This window comes from Helianthus annuus, chromosome 2 (assembly GCF_002127325.2).
Source record: "Helianthus annuus cultivar XRQ/B chromosome 2, HanXRQr2.0-SUNRISE, whole genome shotgun sequence".
Taxonomy (NCBI): Eukaryota; Viridiplantae; Streptophyta; class Magnoliopsida; order Asterales; family Asteraceae; genus Helianthus; species Helianthus annuus.
This window is the reverse complement of record NC_035434.2, coordinates 44,128,103-44,151,836: the sequence shown is the minus strand read 5'-3', so window position 1 is coordinate 44,151,836 and position 23,734 is coordinate 44,128,103. Positions and strand designations below refer to the sequence as shown.

The following is a 23,734-nucleotide window of genomic DNA, read 5'->3' as shown; positions in this document are numbered from 1 at the left end:
AAAGTTCTACACAAAATCCCACATCATTTTTGACATACCCTAGCCTACTGACTCTTTTTTATTCAACTACTACGCAACAACCAATCTCTTCAAGTGCATATCAAAACCCTTCTAAAAAAGCCTTTGGTCCATCCACACGGTATACTGCACACTTGGCACATATCCAAATACCCTCACAATTACATATTCAATCCCAGACACCTTACACTAGAAACTACTCAGCAAAGATTTTTCACTCACAACTTTGTAGATTGTAGCAGTTTGCCTGAGGATTTAAGTAATGAACACTCTAGAATGGTTGCTATGGACCAGGGTGATAGAAATCCTATAGGAACCCTAAGTGTGACCTCTAAGGTGAAACTAGAAACTACTTGTCTAAGCATTATACCACAAACATAATCAACAACTACTATTTCCTCAAAGAATGTTGAAATATCTCCAAACACACTAAAAGAACTTTTTTTTGACTAGTGCATAAAAGCATTTGAAGATATCAAAGTTGTAAACAATTTGTTTAGAGAAAACTGTGAAAAAACTGAAAAACTTTTTAATCAAACTATCAAGTCGCACAAAGAAGTTTTGAAAGAAGCAACAAAATCATTTCAAATTTAAAACATGAAGCAACTATTTACAGTGCACAGCTTGGGTCATTTCTTTCAAAATATCAAGAGTGTCAAAAGGAGCATAATTCTACTTAGATGAATAGTCAAAAATGGGTAGATACATGCAAAAGTTTTGAAAACTCAGCAAACCCAATGCAACGCAACGCAATGTTAAGTTTAGAGTGGTTTATAATCACACACAAGGACCCAGTGATTATACTCCGAAAAACCAAGATCAGAATGAAGTTATGAATTCTGATATGGATAACTCATAAAATTTACGATCAACACATCTCTAAATGATTAAATGAGACAACTGTTTATAAGGATTTCAAATCAATATTTTTGTAAAATCTGAAGGAATACTAGGTGTTGACCCTCTAGCAGTTTCATCTAAACTGTTGGTCCTGGCCAAAACACTAAGCCAAATCTAAGTCTGGGTCAAAGAAAGGAAAAAACACAAAAAGCTCAAAATTCTGCAAAATTTGTGAAAGAACTAATCATAACTCATAAGAGTGTCACATGGTCATTGCTTATGATAAGAACAAAAGGGTAAATCTGGAAAACTTTCAAGAAAAGCCAGTCTTCTATCCCTGCAGTGATTCTAGCTATTGTGAATCAATTGGATCCTTTAAAGTGCACAATACATTTGAAAATGTAGTGACCATGGACTTGAAATACAAGAAAACATCTAGTACATGCAAATGACCAAAATAGATAAGGAACACTTCTGATCTATATCGGTACAAGCATGGGAGGTCTGATCAAGGTGCTGAATTAAAGGCACTGGCAGAGAACCAAAATGAGCCTATAAAGATGGTATATAGGCTGACAATGAGTCAAAGAGTGGTCAAAGTGACCAATCAAGTACCAATGGAAGAAACACTTACTTGTGTTTGAAAAGAAGGATGGTATATAGGCTGCTAAAGAAACACTTGTGTTTGAATGAAGGATTAGAACCCAGGAATGGAGGCCTCAATGCAGAAACAAGCTCCAAGACTGTGATTGAAGAAGAAAGAAAAGAACGATGTGATTAAAACTCAAGAACAAGTGCTTATTTATAGTGATTTAGGATCACGGAGGTGATGACAAGTGTTTGATGAGGTGTTTAGATGTTGATTAGTGTCCATACATGTGTCAACACCAGGTTAGAAGGTGGCATACAGAAGCTAGGTGGCAAAAGATGAAGAAAGGTGGCACAATTGATGAACAAGCATAATTCTGCTGTCTGGGGGTCCCTTGCGGACCATAAGAGCTTAGACCTTACGGTCCGCAAGGCCCTCTGGTGCAAAAGTTTTTGTTTTTTAAAATTTTTGGCCCCTATACTTGTATTATCATATTTTTGACACTTTTAACCCTTCTAACTTGTTGTTTAAGCTATCAAGGCATGTCTAACTAAGATTTTGTTCCGGAAATGTTGTGGATATTGTCTTGCATGATCGTATGTACGAAATTCGTAAATAAAATATATAATTTTATTAAGCAAGAAAACGATCGCAAGTCTACAACTTGAAAATGGCTATTGTTACATTAATGACAGGGTTGTTGATGAAGATGCTGAGGAAAATGAAAAAAGAGCCTGAATACATTTATGTTGATACTCATGTCAGAGATGTTCAAGTTGACGTGACATTTTTAGAAGAAATATGAACATGGTTTTACCAATCTACGGTTAGTGTTAGTGCAGGACCTTTGTTTGAGTTTGATCTTAAGGGCTTTGATAGACTTAGTGAATAGTGATTCAGATGATGAACTTCCTTTGGACAGGGTTATGACGTGTGCGTGTATATACATGGTTTTATAATGAATTTTACACACGATTCGGTTTTAAATTTATAAAAATGAATTATACTTCAACATTTAAAACACACACAAAAGGGCAAGTGTACCCCGTCATATATGTAGTAAAGTATCGGTAAGAACCAAGTGTCGATCCAAGGATACGGGCGGATGCAATAATACTAAATCTTTGTCATTAAATTATCGGTAAAAAGATATGTGAATGATTTGTTTAAACTAAAATATGACTAAAAATATATTTTTAAAACATAATAGACTCCAAATATGAAAATATATAAATAGCCTCGTTTTTTATGAACAACCAGAACATGTTAACTAAGTCGGTTTTACCACTAAAACACTTGATCAAATTTGTATTTTTCAAAGATAATTAGTATCCCTTTCGGGAATCCTAACATGACAACTCTTTGGCAAGTTAAAACGATAAACACACTTTAACCACCTAAAATTGTTCTTTAACGCCCAATTGATAAATGTCTATGAAAATCCCCTAAACACAATGTAACCACCGAGACAAGCATAAACTAGATTAAATCACAATCGAGTTCATTTTACAATCTTGAACATAAATTCACCAGGAAAGCAATTTTGGCCTAAACTACTAACAAAGTTAACAACTTATGCCAAGAATTCATAACAACACTATCTAACCCGTTATGGTCCTTCCGTGAGGGAAAACATTCTTGATTAATATTAATTACCCCTTATTGAACCACTAACCATTTCTAGTATCATGGTGTAAACATTTTAAACAAGTTAAAAGCCTACTAAGAAATGATTAATTAAGCTTCTTTTTGCAAATATCTTAACTAACCACATACTAATCATCCAAGACAATCAACTATAATCAAGAATCCAACATCAATAAACACGGTTGCAAGCTAATCATCAAGGATTAACATAGAAAATGCTTAAGTGTCGTTACAAACATAATTAACATACTAATTGTTTTTTTATGAAGCAAGGAATACTAGTGTTTTTGCCCGTAGGCTACAATAATACATAAACAACAACCAAAATGCTTGGATCATAACAAAATAATGGAAAGATTCAAGAAGCAAACCATAAACAAGCATAAGATTGAAGGCCCGGAAGATAAAGGAGCTTCTAGGCACGATGGTGGCTTGAATCCGGGAAAAAGTATAACTTCCGGAGCCTCAAAATTCTCCTAAAGAGCTCCCAAAAGTCCAGAGTTACGAACTGATTGCCCCTGCTGTTTTTCATAACTTTTTTCGATCGACACGGTCCTGCCAATAAAGGGCACGGCCATGCACTATTCAGCAAATCTTATGACGTCAGCAGATCTTGGACCAGTCTTTAGATTGGCACGGTCATGCCAACCAACGCACGGTCGTGCTTCTCCGAGAAGTAGCCGGCACTGCCAACCGTACAGGTAGTGCTTCCGAGAACAACAGACCGGCACGGTCGTTCCACCCAACACACGGTCGTATGTTTCCGAGGATTGCCGGCACTACTGATCGCACTGGCAGTGCATCTCCGAGCTTGGGTCTGATCATTGGATTGGCACGGGCGTGCCAATGGTGGCACGAGCGTGCTCGGAAAATCTTCGTTTTCATCATCTTCTTGTTTGGCATGTTGTTTGAGGCCTGTAAACAAAAACATACACGATTAAGTGTCTAATCCTCGGTTTTATGGATGAAAACGCATAAAATGGGGGTAAAATGAGGGAGTACAGTTGTTAGGGCTGGATTTTTATTATACGTGATCCTTATAGGTGATCCTAACCAGTGATCCTTGTTCCTTTGGCAGACAGTGATCCTCAGGAGGACTTCAGGATCAGGATCGTGGGACATTATAGTGATCCTTATACTAACGGCCACTTCCGCTCAATATAATATTGTTTTGCAGGAATATCTAGCAGGATATGCTCTAGGCATCATGATCCAGGGACGCGTCTTCACAATTATGGCAAGAGCTTAATTGAAGAAAGACGTTGCACAGGATATGGAAACATGGCTTGATTCATGGGCAGTAATTTAGGCTAGATTGTCTTTATTTCTAAAGGGGTAATGAGCTGATAATTAGTCATTTTACCTAAAATAAGTCACCTACACTTGTATAAATACCCCTCTTCCTCATTCGGAAGAACACACACGACGTACACGACATACGACACAACTCTCAAACACTTAGACACTCAGTGATCCTTGTACTCAGCTCCTTACTATCCGAAGTTGTAACTACATTTTTATTATATTGAAGTTGGTGATCGGTAGTTGCCATCACCCGAGGTTTTTTATGCCGGAGATCATACATTGATCAAGGGCTTTTTCCTCGTATAAATCATTGTGTCTTTGCATCTTTTATCACAGAAGTGATTCTTTACTTTCATAATTAACCAAGCATCATACCCCGTTTACTTAAAGTTTGGTTACATTATCCTTGTGTGATTTTTGACCAAAACAGTTTGGCGCCCACCGTGGGGCAATTGGTGCTTCATTCATAAGAAAAATCTTTTGTTCGAAATCATTTGAAAGAGTTACATGGCTTCATCATTGAAGAACACGTCCACGGCGATGTCTGCAGTCACCTCATCAGAGATCACCTTGCCTCCTCCACCGGCAGGATCTCAGAAAAATACTGAGAAGAGATCAACTCCCACTTTCTCTAAACCTCTATCTTCTTCTGCTATGAATTCTTCTATTCCCAGTACTAGTGATGTATTTGCTTTAATTTTGCAGATGAAGGATCGTATGCAGCGGCAAGATGAAACTAACGAAAGGATCCTCAGGGAAATTGGAGATCTCAAAAGACAAAAGAAAGCGGCAGAGGATCATTCTCCACTGATGCCCAAATCCTTGAGTTTTGATACTCCAATGATCACTTCCCAGCCATCAGGGATCCCGGACGTGCAAATCATAGGGGAGTCAAGAGGATCACATCTCAACTCGGCAGCAATGACTCAGACGTCAGGCTCACATTTTCAGCCTGTAGGATCCTATCCTCAGTACATGGGATCCTTCAGGAATTTGGGAGCCTATCCGGAGACACAGCAGTTTCAAGGATCCTACTTTATTCCAGGATCATTCCAGGGCCAAGGATCCTCCTTTGTTCCAGGATCATCCCAGGTTCAAGGATCCTCCTTTGTTCCAGGATCATCCCAGGTTCAAGGATCCTCCTTTGTTCCAGGATCATCCCAGGTTCAAGGATCCTCCTTCGTTCCAGGATCATCCCAGACACCAGGATCCTTCCAGATACCAGGATCCCTAAAAAATCCGCAAACAGGAAGTCTAGATGTCCATCAAGGAGACTTCATTCCAATGCAGACCATTGCTTCCACTGGTCCCTCCGTTGTTCCAGAACCCCAGCAATATGGATTCCCTAACTTGAACCCAATGGGAGGTAACACTTTAAACAATTATCCTACCACTAACCATGGATTCATGCAGGATACAGGTACCAATCATGCTATGGCCAGGGAGTTGCAGAAGCTAAAAGATATGATCTCAAGTGTTCCAGGGGTAGTCAAGCCTATCCCAGAGATTGCGGATGGAAGCCACAAGGTATCCCGTTTTGCACCACCAATTTGTGATGCAGAGGTACCCAAAAGGTTCCATATCCCTACCATGAAGTTGTATGATGGCACAACGGATCCAGAGGAGCATATAGCACAATACAGGGAGAGGATGGAGATCAATCCTATCCCAGAAAAATTGAAGGAAGCATGCCTATGTAAAGGATTTGGATCCACTCTTACTGGATCAGCTCTTAAGTGGCTGCTAAGTCTTCCCCCTTACTCTATTACTTCATTTGCCAATTTAGTTAATTTATTCAATAACCAATTCTCTTGTAGCAGAAAATTTGAAAAATTAACTAGTGATTTGTACAGGATAACTCAAAATCATAATGAATCATTAAGGGATTATATAACTAAATTTAGTAAAGAATCCTTGGACATTCCCAACTTGGATATGGCTACGGCTGTTGAAGCCTTCAAAATGGGACTGCTTAAGGATTCATTATTCTATGATAATCTTGTTATGACACCATGCAGGAATTTAGATGAAGTAAGAACTCGAGCACTCAGGTTTATCCGGCTAGAGGATGACAAGAGGATCCAGGAGAGACAAGTAGGATCCTCAAAACAAGATAAGCAAGGATCCTCCTTCAAGAGCAACAAGTTCAAATCCTACCATAGAAACGAGAACAAGAATGTGCATGCTGTTGACCAAGAAGAGGATGATGAAGGATATCCTCCAATCTCAGAATATTGTTTTTCCGTTGATAAATCATGAACTAATCCTTGCAATGCAGAATCTAGGTGAAAAAGCTAGGTGGCCTAGGAAGAATGATAAACCATCCGGGACTAAAGACAAGTCAAAATGGTGTGCATACCATGAGGATTTCGGGCATCTAACTGAAGATTGCATAGCCTTAAGAAAAGAAATCGGATACCTGCTAAGCAAGGGGCATCTAAAAGAGTTATTGGGGAGAAAAAAGCAAAGGACCCAGGATCCTGAAAGGATCCCCGAAAAAGCTCCAGCACCTCCGGCAAATGCACAAGTGATCAACTTTATATCCGGAGGATCAGACATCTGTGGTACATCCTTCTCGGCGGCCAAAAGACATGCAAAAGAATCAAAAATGGATAATGGAGAAAGGCCTATTAGAACATCAAGTGTCTCAGAAGGGAAGATAATAACATTTGACGAGGATGATCGCATCAACATTCAGGATCCTCACCATGATAGTTTAGTTATCACTCTCTTTATCTCTAACCATTTTGTCCGCAGGATCCTTATTGATGAAGGGAGCTCAGTGAACATTATCCAGCTTGATGTCCTGAAGAAGATGGGAATCCCAGAATCAGACATCACACCAAGATCCTCCGTGCTTGTAGGATTCAGTGGGGAGACGAAGAAAACTCTGGGGGACATCAAACTCCCAATCTACGTGGAAGGATTACATAATTACCAAAAATTTTGTGTTATTGACTGTTTATCTTGTTGCAACGTTATCCTTGGCAGGCCTTGGATACATGATATGAAAGCAGTCCCATCTACCTACCATCAATGTGTGAAGCTCCCTAGCCCATGGGGAATAATCAAGGTCGATAGTGACCAGCAGGAGGCTAAGGATTGTTATACCTCATCTATGAAGCCAACCTCGAAGCCAAGGGAGCAATAGCAATTACAGTATCCTCCAAGGAATGTCTTGGAGGCAAGGGAACAAGATGTAGATGAAATCCTCTTGGATCCTAGTGATCCTGAATCAAAAATCTATATCGGATCAGGGATCCTTGGCAAGATGAAAGAAGACATGATATCCTTCCTCAAAAGAAGAAAATCTACCTTTGCTTGGAAACATGAAGATATGACAGGTATATCTAAGGATATTATTACTCACAAACTTGGCATTGACAGGTCTATCAAACCAATCCATCAAAAAAGGAGGAAGTTTGCACCAGAAAGGAATGCCATTATCCAAGAAGAAGTAGAGAGACTACGTCGAGCAGGTATGATCAGAGAGGTAAAGTATCCAAAATGGTTAGCCAATGTGGTTGTTGTCCAAAAGAAAAACGGAAAGTGGAGGGTATGTGTCGACTTCACTGATCTGAACAAGGCATGTCCCAAGGATCCTTTCCCATTACCCCACATTGACTCCATGGTGGATGCAACAGCGGGGCATGAACTGTTGACCTTTATGGATGCATCATCTGGGTTCCAACAAATCCAGATGGAACCATCTGACCAAGAGGATACAGCCTTTATGACCCCAACCGGTTTATATTGTTATATTGCCATGCCTTTTGGACTAAGAAATGCAGGTGCAACATATCAAAGGTTGGTAAATATGATGTTCAAAGATCAAATTGGAAAAACTATGGAGGTGTACATAGATGATATGGTGGTCAAGTCAAAGAAAGCTGAGGATCACCTAAGGGACTTAGAAGAAGCATTCGATATCCTTGATAATTACAACATGAAACTTAATCCTTCAAAATGCCATTTTGGTGTTAAGGCAGGAAAGTTCTTAGGATACATGGTAACCCAGAGGGGCATTGAAGCAAGCCCGGAACAAATCAAAGCATTAATAAATATCAAATCTCCTGCCAATGCCAAGGATGTTCAAAGACTGACAGGCAGGATAGCAGCTTTGAACAGGTTCATATCGAAATCCTCAGAGAAATGCAGAGAATTTTACGATATCCTAAGGAAGAATAAGAAGTTCGAATGGACTGAGAAGCATGAGAATGCTTTACAAGCCCTAAAAGAGTATATGTCCTCAGCACCAGCATTAGCAAAACCGGAAAAAGGAGATGTGTTATCCTTATATCTGGCGGTATCCTCAACCGCTGTAAGTGCTGTCCTTGTTAAGGATCACGAAGGTACACAATATCCTATCTACTATGTAAGTAAAAGTCTACTTGATGCCGAATCCAGGTACTCACACCTCGAAAAACTTATCCTTGCATTAATCATGGCATCGACTAAGTTAAGACATTATTTTGAAACCCATACTATTGTTGTTAGAACTAATTTTCCAATTAAGAATGTCCTCAGGAAACCAGATATGTCAGGGAGAATGGCTGAGTGGGCAGTAAAGCTTAGTGCCCATGATATAAGATACGAACCAAGAACAGCTATTAAATCTCAAGCACTAGCTGACTTTGTGGTGGATTTCAGTAGTGATCTACAAAAAGAAGCAGAATTGGAGGTCCAGCAGCTGGATGAGACCAAGGATCCTTGGATACTACACACTGACGGATCCTCAAATATCAAAGGCACAGGGCTAGGGATCCTACTAAAATCGCCACAGGGGGACATACTACCCCACTCCATAGCCTGTGAGTTCCAAGCAACTAACAATGAGGCTGAATATGAAGCCTTAATTGCTGGCTTACAAATTGCTAAGGATATGGGGGTAAAATATCTCGAAGTATATGTAGACTCATTATTGATCACCAATCACTTTAATGGATCATATGCTGTTAAAGGTGAAAAACTAACCAAATATTTAGAGATAGTCAAAGAATTGGCACTCTCTTTTGTTTCTTTTAGCTTAACACAGGTACCAAGGGAGGATAACACGGAAGCTGATGCATTGGCCAACCTAGGATCATCCTTAAAAATTCCAGAAGACATAAGTATCCCTATCGTCCATATCCTGGCTCCTGCTATTGAAAATCAAGTGGCCATGGAAATAGAAGAGGATATTGCAGTAATCCCTAATGAAGAAAATGCTGCAATCCTAGCTCAGGATTTGGATACTATTGAGGAAATCAGGGATCTAGCTAGAATAAGGATGGCAAGCTACCAACAAAGAATGGCTGGTACCTACAACAAAAATGTCAGGATAAGGAAGTTCCAAGTCGGAGATATGGTGTTGAGAAAAGCATTTCAAAATACTATCAATCCTGCTGACGGGAAGCTAGCACCAAAATGGGAAGGTCCCTACTTGATTGAAGCTGAAGCAGGAAAGGGGGCATACAGGTTGCTAACCATGGAAGGAAACTTGTTACCAAGAGCCTGGAATGCTGTTCACTTAAAGAAATATTTCATGTGAACATGATCCTTCATGCATGTGATCCTTATATTGAAGTATCCTTGAAGGATCCCGGAGATATCAGTGATCCTTACTCTGGTAATATGCTTATCCTAAAACTATTGCATTTTCTTGCTTTTTACCTAAGGATAAGGATCATGTATCCTTCATCCTCTACTCACAAACCATTTGAGTTATGATAGTTCAGGTATCTTCAGCAAATCGTCAAAGATCTCCAAAAGCACCACAGATCCTTGGGTCCAACCCCAGTTATCCTTGGGATTATCCCCAGTTTCCGCCAGCAGCGCACGATGATCCTGGTATAGTTCACGTCTTTGGGACCAGTACCCACTTTCGGGGCTGACAACCTCATCGTACTGGCTATATTTAGGATCCTACGTATAATGGTAGACGTACCATACATCCGTTCCTAAGGTTTCTAACGTTTTCACGTTAGCTAAGGTTTTGACATTTTCATGTCACTAAGTTTGGATAGTCGCCAGAGAAGGGCCATACTCCAGTTTACATACGATCCTTTGGGCTTGTCCCCAGTTATCCTCTGGGCTTGTCCCCAGTGATCCTCCGGGATCATCCCCAGTTATCCTTTGGGCTTGTCCCCAGTGATCCTCCGGGATCATTCTCGGTTATCCTTTGAGCATGTCCCCAGTTGCTAATTTATCTCTTACATTGGCTTAGTCCCAAGATATGTTCCATCTTTCAGGTTCTCGAAGTTAAACAAATAAGGATCCTTAATCCTTATCATCCATTAAAGTTTTACTTGTGGTTATCCCGATTGAAGGATAGGACCCTAACTTGGATCCTCAGGTATGATCCTTAACTATTTTGATTATACTCATTATCCTAACCGACCCTTATACTTTGACAACCAAACCTATGATCCTTGAACTAAAATACTTTGAATATTTTCAATATCAGGATATTTGATCTAGGATCATATCCTAAATTTATTAAAACATATTTTCAACTCTTGATAAATATATTACAAAGACAATTGAGAAAAAAGAAGATAATTAAAGGATAACAACACGAGATAAGCCAGAAAAGTTAAAGTTATATTATTAAACAAAAGGATCATTAACCCTTTCAAGAAAGTTGTCAAAATTGCCAACCCACATTTCTACCAGCAAAACGTGGCCCGTCCACATGGGTTGGCAAAGGGTGTCCATTGTCTATGCGGTCTTAGCATTGTGCAGGAAAGTAAAAGCGGCAGGATCACAAAGGCTTCATCCCCCAAACAGAGGATCCCTCCACCTTTTGTAATCCTACCTATTGTTCAAAGGATCCAGGATCCTTAACCCTAAGAAACTATTGTTCAGAGATTACAGACCATAACTGTTTCAAACCATCAACAACCACAAAAAACCACTACCAATCCTAAAAAATTGGGCTCCGGCCTAGTCAACAATATCCATCATCGCCCAATCATGCAGCCTACTCCTTCGCTGCTTCGTCACCACCAGCATCTCCACCTTGATCCTTCTCAGCACCACCACCTTCCAGCATGGGGATCTCCTCAGCCTCATCCTCGTCCTCCAGGTCTGCCAGCCTTGCCTTCCAACCTTCAACATCCCACGAGCTTTTGTCAAAGGTAGGATCCTGAGCCTCCTCGGCCATCTGAAGTTATATCTTATACATAGCAATTGCCGCGGAGACCTTAGCATCTTGGGTGATCTCCTGCTTCTCGTTATCCATATCGATCAACCTCTGAGCAGCCTCAGCCTTCATGACCCGGAGTTCCTTCTCAAGATCTCCTATCTTGAGATCCTTTAACACACCCATTTGCTGGAGATCGGCAATTTGGCTCTCCTGGTCCTCAACATGGCCAAGATAGGTCTCAATCTCGGCAAGTTTCTGCAACAGGAGAAAAAAGATAAGCTTAGGATCAGATGATCCTCAAGAAAGGCAGGATACACAAACAGGATATGCGAGACGGATAACCAACAGGGGCAGTGATCCTTACTTCATTCACGTAGTCGAGGAATTGCTGACGGAGGAGGGGAAAACCCTGGAGATCATCTGAAGCCTTCCTCTTCTTCCCTTTGCCTCGGATAGGCGCTTTAGGAGCTGATGCTGAAGGACTGGCAGTAGGAGCCTTCTTCTTTGAAGACGTGACATTGGCAAGATCACTTATCCCAAATTTGGAGGCAGATTTAACAGACCTGGCAGATTTTCCAGCACCTACACAATTCAAAAACAAGATAAGTTCCCTTGTTAAATTGAATACTCTTACATAAAACTTACTTTCTATGAGGATACTTACTTGACATTGTGGCAGATGCAGAGGATATCTCTTGAGAATCTTGGATAGTGATTTGGAAGCTTCTAACTTCAGGATCAAGCTTTTTAAAAGCTAACACTCTCTCTTTTGCAGCGGGGGTTAATTTCAGACGAGCAATGGAAATAGCTGCATAAAAGACAAAGGAAAAAAGACATCATTGATCCTCATCATATGAGACAGGACTGATAGTGATCCTTCGAGGATCCTCTACCCTACCATGAGTGGCCCATTCCTTGGGCAGATCCTTCCCATCCGGGATGGAATCCCTCTTAACAAAGAAAAACCGACGTTTCCAGTTTGTATCATTCTTGGTAACTTTGAAGATTGGGTGATCCTCCCCAGCTTTCCGTTTCAACAAATACCGGTGAGAACCGAAGGTGGTGAGATCGTAAAACTCAGCTAACTCCGCCATTCCCAGATCAATCCCTTCCTGCTCGATGATCCTCTCGAAGGTATAAAGAACCCTCCAGATCATCGGCATAGCTTGGATGTAAGAGATGCCGGTTAAGGAAAAGACAGACTGGGTAAAGTCTGGAAAAGGATACGAGTACCCTATAGCAAACGGGGTAGCAGGAAAAGCCACCCAGACATCCGAGACAAAGTCGCTCAAAGCAGTAGGATCAAAGGATTTAAAAACGGCATTCGCCGGAAAGCAATGACGAATTTTGTCTACGTGAGCATCACTAAAGCAACACCTCTCCGTAGGAGAATCCTTGATAATCCCCTGGCTTTTTAAGGGACTATCCTTCTTGGAATCCTTGTGCGGAGAATTCCGGAGCAACATGTTTGGAACAGAAACAAAGTAGAAACGGAAAACAGAGCAAAGAGAGTATAGAGAAGAAAAAGAGAAGAGGAGAGTACCTGATCGATCTTCGGTGTAGAATATAAAGGGAGTGTATCTCGAATTTAAATACAAACTGATCCTCACCCTATCTCCTATTTATAATCATGATCTGCAGGGATTGTCACATCTCTGACGTAATGATCACAACGGCTAGTCCGAGCATAACGGCTAGTTTCTTGGAGTCGCCCGTTAGAGATAAGATCGAAACAAAATATAACTCGTCTATTTACAATTAACTCCTTATATTTTGGGGGCAATTGTTAGGGCTGGATTTTTATTATACGTGATCCTTATAGGTGATCCTAACCAGTGATCCTTGTTCCTTTGGCAGACAGTGATCCTCAGGAGGACTTCAGGATCAGGATCGTGGGACATTATAGTGATCCTTATACTAACGGCCACTTCCGCTCAATATAATATTGTTTTGCAGGAATATCTAGCAGGATATGCTCTAGGCATCATGATCCAAGGACGCGTCTTCACAATTATGGCAAGAGCTTAATTGAAGAAAGACGTTGCACAGGATATGGAAACATGGCTTGATTCATGGGCAGTAATTTAGGCTAGATTGTCTTTATTTCTAAAGGGGTAATGAGCTGATAATTAGTCATTTTACCTAAAATAAGTCACCTACACTTGTATAAATACCCCTCTTCCTCATTCGGAAGAACACACACGACGTACACGACATACGACACAACTCTCAAACACTTAGACACTCAGTGATCCTTGTACTCAGCTCCTTACTATCCGAAGTTGTAACTACATTTTTATTATATTGAAGTTGGTGATCGGTAGTTGCCATCACCCGAGGTTTTTTATGCCGGAGATCATACATTGATCAAGGGCTTTTTCCTCGTATAAATCATTGTGTCTTTGCATCTTTTATCACAGAAGTGATTCTTTACTTTCATAATTAACCAAGCATCATACCCCGTTTACTTAAAGTTTGGTTACATTATCCTTGTGTGATTTTTGACCAAAACAACAGTATGTGTATTTTAGCAAATATCAGGTTATTAGACAAATGAGGATGAAAAAAAAATACATGATTCTCTCTTGACTAATTTTTATGTGGGTCAAGTTTTTGCATGTAGAAGTTATATTACTTATTTTGTTAAAAAAACTCGCAGTTGATAGTAGAAGGCAACTAAGCATAATAAGAAATGATACGAAAAAGTTTAGAGGTTTTTGTTATGAATGTGATCAAGGTGCTCTAGTCGTTGGTGAAATAAATGAGAAAGCTGTCAAATCCAGAAGGGTAAAAAAGTAATTTCAGCAAACGAAGATGATCCCCCTGATGTGGACTGTTCAAATACTTCCAAAACTGAAAATCCGAAGCCCACATGTCCTTGGGTATTACATGTTTCCAAGAAAAACAATGAGGATTCATGGGTTGTGAAAACATTCACAAATAACCACAAATACATTCACACCCGAGGGATAAGATTGTGCACCTTAAGTTGGATTGCCAAGGATATTGAAGAAACAATCCTAATAAATCCAAGAATACTTTTCTTAGCCCTTCAAGATCAAGTTCAGAAAAAGTATCAGTTTGATGTTTCCAAGGATAAAATTTTTAGAGCCAAGGCAATGGCTCTGAAAAAGATTCAAGAAGACTATGCATTACAGTATACAATCCTTAGGGATTATTGTGAATAACTTATAGGATCCAACCTTGGAACTACAATAAAACTTGATGTGGAGACTTGTTGCAACCTAAGTAGCCCAACTTGATATTTCAGAAGGATTTACGTATGCTTAAGGCCTTTGAAAGAGGGTTTCAAATTGTTAGGGAGGGGGGGGGCTACTTGGTTTGGATGGTTGTTTTATGAAAGGACTCTTTCCTGGACAGATTCTAACTGCTATGGGAATAGATTCAAATAATGGGATATACCATGTGGCTTATGTATTGGTTGAAGCTAAAACCGGTTCTTAGAGTGTCTAGGAGGTGATATTGGACTTTGTTCTCAATCAAACTTCACATTCATCAGTGATAGGCCGAAGGTAAAACTATGTATAATGGTTTTAATTTGTATAACTATTTTTTCTGATTTGTAGGACTGGACTCAAAAGTTTGTGACTAACTAAAGTTGTTTGATTGTAGGGACTTATACCAGCAATAACAAAGGTGTTTCCAAGTGCTGAACATATATATTGCCTAAGGCATATTCATGAAATCATGCATAGTTTTTCAAAGACATGCTTTGGAAATGTGCTTCTGCTACAACACTATAACAGTATGACAGAGCAATGAAAGCTATTCAAGAGCAGGACCAAGGCCTATATGATTGGTTGACAAAGACTCCACTAAAACACTGGTCTAGAGCATACTTCAGGGGTATGTTGTCAATACTTAATGATTAATGTTATTTGAAAATATATTGAACACTATTTATAACTCTTATTTATCAATTGTTTTAGGTAGGGCAAAAAGTGGTGTGTTATTTAACAATTTATGTGAGGTTTTTAGTAGACAGCTAGCTGGAGGAAGTGATAAGTGTAACAACTGCCACTAAAATCCATAATTAGGACGATAATTAGTCAACAAGAAAACCCTAATTGAGACACCCAAGTAATTCTGCACTAACCCTAAAATTTTCATAACAATCGGAATCAGGATCAGGGCCCCTAAAACTCAGGGGGGTTAAACCCTAGTGGATGTTTACCCTCTAAATTTGCTGTAGAAACGAAATTTGTTCGTTTAACTTACTCAGCAAGGTTACTTGGACACGAAGCAACCTAGGCTAGAAAATAGACCCGTCGCGCCACGCGACGGGTACACATGTCTTCTTCGCGTGGCGCGAGGGAGGACATTTTCCAGCTATAAATAGGGGACGTTGGCACTTGAATTTTGGTGTTCATTCGACGTCCAAATTCTCTGTAACCATCGAGTTATAGCGAATATCGTTCACAACACACACAATTCACGAAGTGCTGCCGCAATCAGGGTAATAACTCGATCGCTATTACGGTTCAACGTCCGATCGATTGTAACTATCCAACGATTGTCCGAGTGCTGCTCAAATTGAGCTTGTACTTTGATTATTCATCGTGATTTCGACTTGAATATTTGAGTGCTGTTCGAATTCGGACTATGCTCTGTTATTCGTTGTGAATCCGATTGAATTATGAAGTATTGCACTTGTTAATCATTGTGAGGGTTTGATCTCGTGAATTGACGTAACTGCTGAATTAGTTACTAAGCTATTGTGTGTGCATTATTATTAAATTAGGTCAAATCAAGGCAAATCAGTAGGCTTATACCTTGCCCGCTAACTCTGCAAAGTGAGTCATTCTTCTTTTTAAATTCTTTTCTCACCGTTTATGAGTAAGTATTACAATACCTCAAATTATTTTCAAAATATTATAATTACAGGGATTAAATCGTGGTTATCTTAACCGCTGGTTAGTGGGGTATTGTGCACATTACTAATTTCTCACAGTTAGGCAATAAGCCCTAACATGGGTTAGGCTAATAAGACCTAACAGTGACAAAACGTCACTAATTGGGTGACTGGACCCAATAGTGGTATGACCATCGTCACACGGGTGGCAAGACCAGATATTAATTAAGATACTGCCATAGTAATCGCTCTTATGCTGTAATTTATAACTATGTGTCATTTTTATCAAAATGAATGATTCACTCAGTATTTCCCCACTGACAAAACCTTTTTACAACATGTTTCAGGTGACCTACTGAATTAAGTACACGTGCTACGGAGCACTATCAAGCTTGAAGTGGTGGCTCAAATAAAATAAATAAACATGTTTGTAAAATAATGAAATTATGATATTTACGGGGTTTATCCTAAATGTAAATAAATAATACTCGGGCAAATTTTCTAAATTTAAAACGATCCTGTTAAGACTTCCGCTATAAAAATAAATACCACGGGCTTTTCTGTCCCGCGGCCCCCGAAACGGGTCAAACCGGGTCGGGGGCCGTGACAGAAAAAGGTGGTATCAGAGCCACTGATCAAGCCACTGATTTAAGCCTATTAAGTATTTAGAAAATACTTAAATTTTATTAATTACTATTCTTTGATTATGTGTTTCATTATCTGATCAATCGCATATAGCATGGAACAAATTTTATATAGAAAACTAAAACTTTAGTGTCTTTACAAGTCTAGAAGCCTTATTCCAGTAAATAAATAAATTTTTAAATAAAACCTAGGATGCTTTAAAATTCTAGTTGTTCGGATAATTACACCCGTATTTCTATCAAAATTATTACAAATACTGACCTAGTAATTGTGTGTGTATTTTCAAACATCATGAGTAATTTGTCTGATACCCTTCAGAATTTAAATCTCTATCCAGTAAGAGTAGAAGTTTCCAGAGATTTTAATAGGTATATACCAGATATGGAGGAACCTATAGAATTTAATGTTTTACCTCTCGAGCCTAAGAAACCGGAAATTGAAGAAAGTTCTAGGCAAATTAAGGGGTTACCATCTCAAGAAGAGATAGATCTTACAATAACAGACTATAGTATTATCAAGACTATTAATGAAACACAACTATCAATGAACTTAGAACCAGCTATTCCAAACCTTTCAGTACACTCGCGACCTTTCGACATAAACGAATGGTTGACTCATGAAATATAATTACAGAACAATCCCTATAAGCTTTTTCCTCAGTTCAATCTAGAACCTTTACCGAATCCACCAAAGAGTAACAAGAATACAACTAGACTTCACCACTTGGGTCAAGAACTAATGAATGTTGGGAATAGGATCCAAGAGATTGGGAAACAAATCTCCTGGAATTACAATCCAAGGAAACATCGTTATTAGACTATTATCTAACGAAAGGATAAAGGAGTTATGAAATTACGATTATGTAATAGTAATAAGTAAAATCAGTATGTGTAAAATAAATAAATAAAACGGTTGTATATAGAAGCATGATATAAAGGAAATCTTAGAAAATTTACAGAATTGGGTTTGTTTACGTGATTATGTGCAATTAAATGTAACATTGGATTATTTCTTATATACTAATTATTGATTTATAAATTAGTTATCCAATGGAAAATGCTAATAACGAACCAGTTAACGAGGGTAATCAATCTGAGCAACAGTCAGGGGGTCAATATATGACTAGGCAGGATATAGAAAATATCGTTGCTCAAGGAATAGCTAACACTATTCCAACAATGATAGCTCAAGGGATAGCCAACGCTATTCCAGCAATCGTTACTGCTGTTAAAAATCCAATAGAACCACAACAAATCATTCCTAGCAAACGTATTTCTGAAGATAACTTCAGTAATAGCGTAAATGGAGGCAATGATCATGTTAATCATGATAAGGAACTAGGACAAGCTCCGCTCCCTAAGAAAAGGAAAGCTGCAACGCCTGGTTGCACTTATAAGGAGTTCCTTGCCTGTAAACCCGTAGAGTTCGCAGGCAATGAAGGGGCAACTGCGGCACTGCGTTGGTTAGAGAAAACCGAGGCAGTAATCAGAATAAGTAAATGTGTTGAGGAAGATAAGGTTATGTACACTTCGCACCTTTTCAAGGAAGAAGCATTAGAATGGTGGAATACAGTGTTACAAGCCAAAGGAAGTGACGTAGCCTATGCCATGGGGTGGGAAGAATTTAAGCGATTAATAGAAAGGAAATTCTGTCCCGAATATGAAAAAGATCAAATGGCAAATAAGTTTTTAAGTCACCGAATGGTGGACGTAGATTACCGAGGGTATACTTCAAAATTCTTTGAGTATGCCAGAATTGTACCTACTCTGGCTTCGCCAGAACCGGTACTTATCTCTCGCTATATCTGGGGTTTGATTAGTGAGATTCGTGACATTGTCAAAGCTGCGAGACCCCGCACAATTGACGATGCGGTAGAATTAGCTAACACTCTAACTGACGGATTGGTACGCACACGAGAAGAAAATAGGAGGAAGGATTTAGCCCAGAAAATTTCCCAAGAATTTCATATAGGTAATAGTAACAATTTTAAGAAAAGAGAAAACGGGCGATTTTCCACTATTCCATTTTGCGATATCTGCAAAGGAAAGCATTTTGGAAAATGCAAAGGATGCTGCAATTTTTGCAAAATTCCAGGACATCGAGAAGAGGATTGCAGGAAAAAGAAGACAATCACTTGCTACAATTGTGGAGAACCCGGACACTTCAGAACAAGCTGCCCGAAATTAGGCAATCCAGCAAACGAAAAGACGAAACCTGCAGAAGGGACTACCAAGAAAAACGCAAGAGCTTTTCAATTTACTACTCAGGAAGCTGAACTCATTCCTGACATCATAGTTGGTACGAGTATTATTTGACTCTGGTACAAACCAAGGTTTTATAAATACTTCATTCTGTCAAACTCTTAACTTATCATTAATCAAACTTAGGCAAATCTTTACAGTCGAAATAGGAAAAAAGGAAAATATAGAACTCTCAGGTCATAGAATTTTTCGCCAATCTAATTCCTATAGAATTAGCCGAGTTTGATGTGTGTTAGAAATAGATTGAGTAGTAACCAACCCTGCTCGAATTCTCCGTAATAAGAACTTTATAGAAAATCCAGGCACCCGCCGGAGAAGTATTTATGATTACAGGAAATAAACTACGTAAGGTCACATGATGAGTCATGAAGATATTCACTTAGATCCTGCTAAGATAGCAGCAAATCACTAAAATGGAAGATTTCGTAATTCTTAAATGGAAATTAGGAATCTTGTAAATTTAGCCAGCTACTATAGGCAGTCTATTAAGGATTCTCTTAGATAGATATATCCTTAACTAAGCTAAAACAGTTAATCCTAAATAAGGACTTAAAGAAGCCTCTAGCATAAATTAACAAACATTCCAATCCTAGCCTTACTAGAAAGAACAGAAGATTTTAAAAGTATACGGTGATGCTTCAAAACTAGAAATTGGATCTATAGTAATGCAACACAAAAAGGTAATTGTGTATGCATCAAGGCAATTGCAAAAGCACGAAGAAAGCCTTACCCCTTGTAAGCTTAAAAAATTAGAAACCACAAGTTACCCTTAAAATTAGGAAACATTATCTAAGTAAGTTACTATCCATATGGGTCATAAGAATTTAAGATATATATTGGAGCAAAGATTAAACATGAGAATAAGGAAATCCTCAGTAACTACACCTGTGATATTCAGTATCACGAAGAAAAGACTGAAGACGGTTAGAAGAATTATACAAATAACAAACATGAGCCGTCGAAGTTCGAGTTGGAGACAAAATGCTATTGAAAGTATTTTCTTGGAAAGGAATTTATAAATTCGGTAAGAAAAGAAGCTAAGTCTAAGATACGTAGAGCCATTCCCAGTGATCAAACGGATAGGACCAGTAGCTTATCGTTTACAACTACCAGAAGAATTAGCTGGAGTACATGATATGTTCATGTATCCAACCTCAAGAAATGTTTATCTGACAAATCCCTGGTAGTACCTCTTCAAGATGTAGAGGTAAATAAAAAGCTGAATCTGTAGAGAAACCACTACAAACTGAAGATAGAAAGATAAAGTTCTCAAAACCCAAACGACTAGTGCTAGTAAAAGTCAAATAGGAATCCAGGAGAGGACCAGAGTACACTTGGGAACTGGAATCAAAGATGAAGCGAAAATACCCTCATCTATTTTAGTAAATCTCGAGGACGAGATTTTTCTTAAGGTGGGGAGGATGTAACAACTGCCACTAAAATCCATAATTAGGATGATAATTTGTCAACAAGAAAACCCTAATTGAGACACCCAAGTAATTCTGCACTAACCCTAAAATTTTCATAACAATCGGAATCAGGATCAGGGCCCCTAAAACTTAGGGGGGTTAAACCCTAGTGGATGTTTACCCTCTAAATTTGCTCTAGAAACGAAATTTGTTCGTTTAACTTACTCAGCAAGGTTACTTGGACACGAAGCAACCTAGGCTAGAAAATAGACCCGTCGCGCCACGCGACGGGTACACATGTCTTCTTCGCGTGGCACGAGGGAGGACATTTTCCAGCTATAAATAGGGGACGTTGGCACTTGAATTTTGGTGTTCATTCCACGTCCAAATTCTCTGTAACCATCGAGTTATAGCGAATATCGTTCACAACACACACAATTCACGAAGTGCTGCCGCAATCAGGGTAATAACTTGATCGCTATTACGGTTCAACGTCCGATCGATTGTAACTATCCAACGATTGTCCGAGTGCTGCTCAAATTGAGCTTGTACTTTGATTATTCATCGTGATTTCGACTTGAATATTTGAGTGCTGTTCGAATTTGGACTATGCTCTGTTATTCGTTGTGAATCCGATTGAATTATGAAGTATTGCACTTGTTAATCATTGTGAGGGTTTGATCTCGTGAATTGACGTAACTGCTGAATTAGTTACTAACCTATTGTGTGTGCATTATTATTAAATTAGGTCAAATCAAGGCAAATCAGTAGGCTTATACCTTGCCCGCTAAGTCTGCAAAGTGAGTCATTCTTCTTTTTAAATTCTTTTCTCACCGTTTGTGAGTAAGTATTACAATACCTCAAATTATTTTCAAAATATTATAATTACAGGGATTAAATCGTGGTTATCTTAACCGCTGGTTAGTGGGGTATTGTGCACATTACTAATTTCTCACAGTTAGGCAATAAGCCCTAACATGGGTTAGGCTAATAAGACCTAACAGTGACAAAACGTCACTAATTGGGTGACTGGACCCAATAGTGGTATGACCATCGTCACACGGGTGGCAAGACCAAATATTAATTAAGATACTGCCATAGTAATCGCTCTTATGCTGTTATTTATAACTATGTGTCATTTTTATCAAAATGAATGATTCACTCAGTATTTCCCTGCTGACAAAACCTTTTTACAACATGTTTCAGGTGACCTACTGAATTAAGTACACGTGCTACGGAGCACTATCAAGCTTGAAGTGGTGGCTCAAATAAAATAAATAAACATGTTTGTAAAATAATGAAATTATGATATTTACGGGGTTTATCCTAAATGTAAATAAATAATACTCGGGCAAATTTTCTAAATTTAAAACGATCCTGTTAAGACTTCCGCTATAAAAATAAATACCACGGGCTTTTCTGTCCCGCGGCCCCCGAAACGGGTCAAACCGGGTCGGGGGCCGTGACAATAAGCCTATTATTACTTTCTTAAAGTTCACAAGGGAATACCTAATGAAAAAAATTGTGAATTTGCAAAAGGACATTGACTAGTGTTCTGGTCCATTGACGCCTGGATCTGTAGAAGAATTTAAGATAATCAAGACTAATGCTTCATACTACACAGCGTCTAGCAGGTGATATTGGACTTTGCTCTCAATCAAACTTCACATTCATCAGTGATAGGCAGAAGGTAAAACTATTCTTTAATGTTTCAATTTGTATAACTAAATTTTCCGATTTGTATGATTGGACTCAAAAATGTGTGACTAACTAAATTTGTTTGATTGTAGGGACTTATACCAGCAATAACAAAGGTGTTTCCAAGTGCTGGATATAGATATTTCCTAAGGCATGTTCATGGAAACATGAAAAACTGGAGGGCGCAGTTGTTCAAAGACATGCTTTGGAAATCTGCTTCTTTTACAACACCATAACAGTATGACATAGCAATGAAATTTATTCGAGAGCAGGACCAAGGCCTATATGATTGGTTGACACATATTCCACTAAAACATTGGTCTAGAGCTTACTTTAGGCGTATGTTGTCAATATTTAATGATTAATGTTATTGAAAAATATATTAAACTCTATTTATAACTCTTATTTATCAATTGTTTTAGGTAGGGGAAAAAGTGATGTGTTATTGAAAAATTTATGTGAGGTTTTCAATAGACAACTAGTTAGGGGAAGAGATAAGCCTATTATTACTTGCTTAGAGCTCAGTAGGGAATACCTAATGAAGAGAATTGTGAATGTGCAAAAGGAAATTGACAAGTGGTCTAGTCTATTGATGCCTGGATCTGTAGAGGAATTTCAGATAATCAAGACTAATGCTTCAAACTACACAGTGATGTTTTCTAGGCAGAACAAGTATCAGGTTAGTGGTGGTCCAGGTTTGGAACAACGTGTAGTACATGTGGGACATAAGACTTGTTCATGTAGGGGGTGGGAATTGAATGTAATGCCATGCAAGCATGCAGTGGCAGTGATATGGGATATGAATGCACAAGGCATTCATGCTGGATATCCGGAAGCATGGGTTGATCCTGTTTCTTCGCTTGACAGTTGGAAGAGTATCTATACATACACTATTGGGCCAATAAATGGAAGGGAAATGTGGACACCTTCTACGTGTCCTACAACACTAACACCTCCCAAGCATCTAACCCAAGTTAGGAGGCCTAATAAAAAGAGAAAGAAATCAGCAATTTAGTTGAGTGATCAGATGTCAAAGACAGATCACATGGCAAGGCAAGGTAACACTGTAACTTGTGATAACTGCAAACAACAACAACAACATAACAAGAGACCATGCAAGGGACAAGTTCAAGCAACATCATAAGTTGGTTCAAAGAAGGCTAGTTCATGCAATTCAAAGAAGGCTGGTTCAGGCGATTCCAAGAAGGCGGGTCCAAGTGGTTCAAAGAAGATTGTTGGTTCAAAGAAGTCAGTTGGTTCAAAAAAGGATACTCCAAGTTATTAAATGAAGGCTGGTACAAGTTTAAAACTCTGTCTATTTTG

The 23,734-nt window shown here is 38.9% G+C and overlaps 1 protein-coding gene across 1 annotated transcript; it reads left to right on the top strand.

Moving 5' to 3' along the window:
• The first annotated feature begins 15,304 nt into the window (after nucleotides 1-15,304).
• On the top strand, nucleotides 15,305-23,426 carry LOC110888593. Its single transcript, XM_022136117.2, has 3 exons — nucleotides 15,305-15,392; nucleotides 15,476-15,553; nucleotides 22,834-23,426. The coding sequence occupies exons 1-3, from the start codon at nucleotides 15,305-15,307 to the stop codon at nucleotides 23,424-23,426; spliced, it is 759 nt and encodes a 252-aa protein (XP_021991809.2).
• Nucleotides 23,427-23,734: the final 308 nt, after the last annotated feature.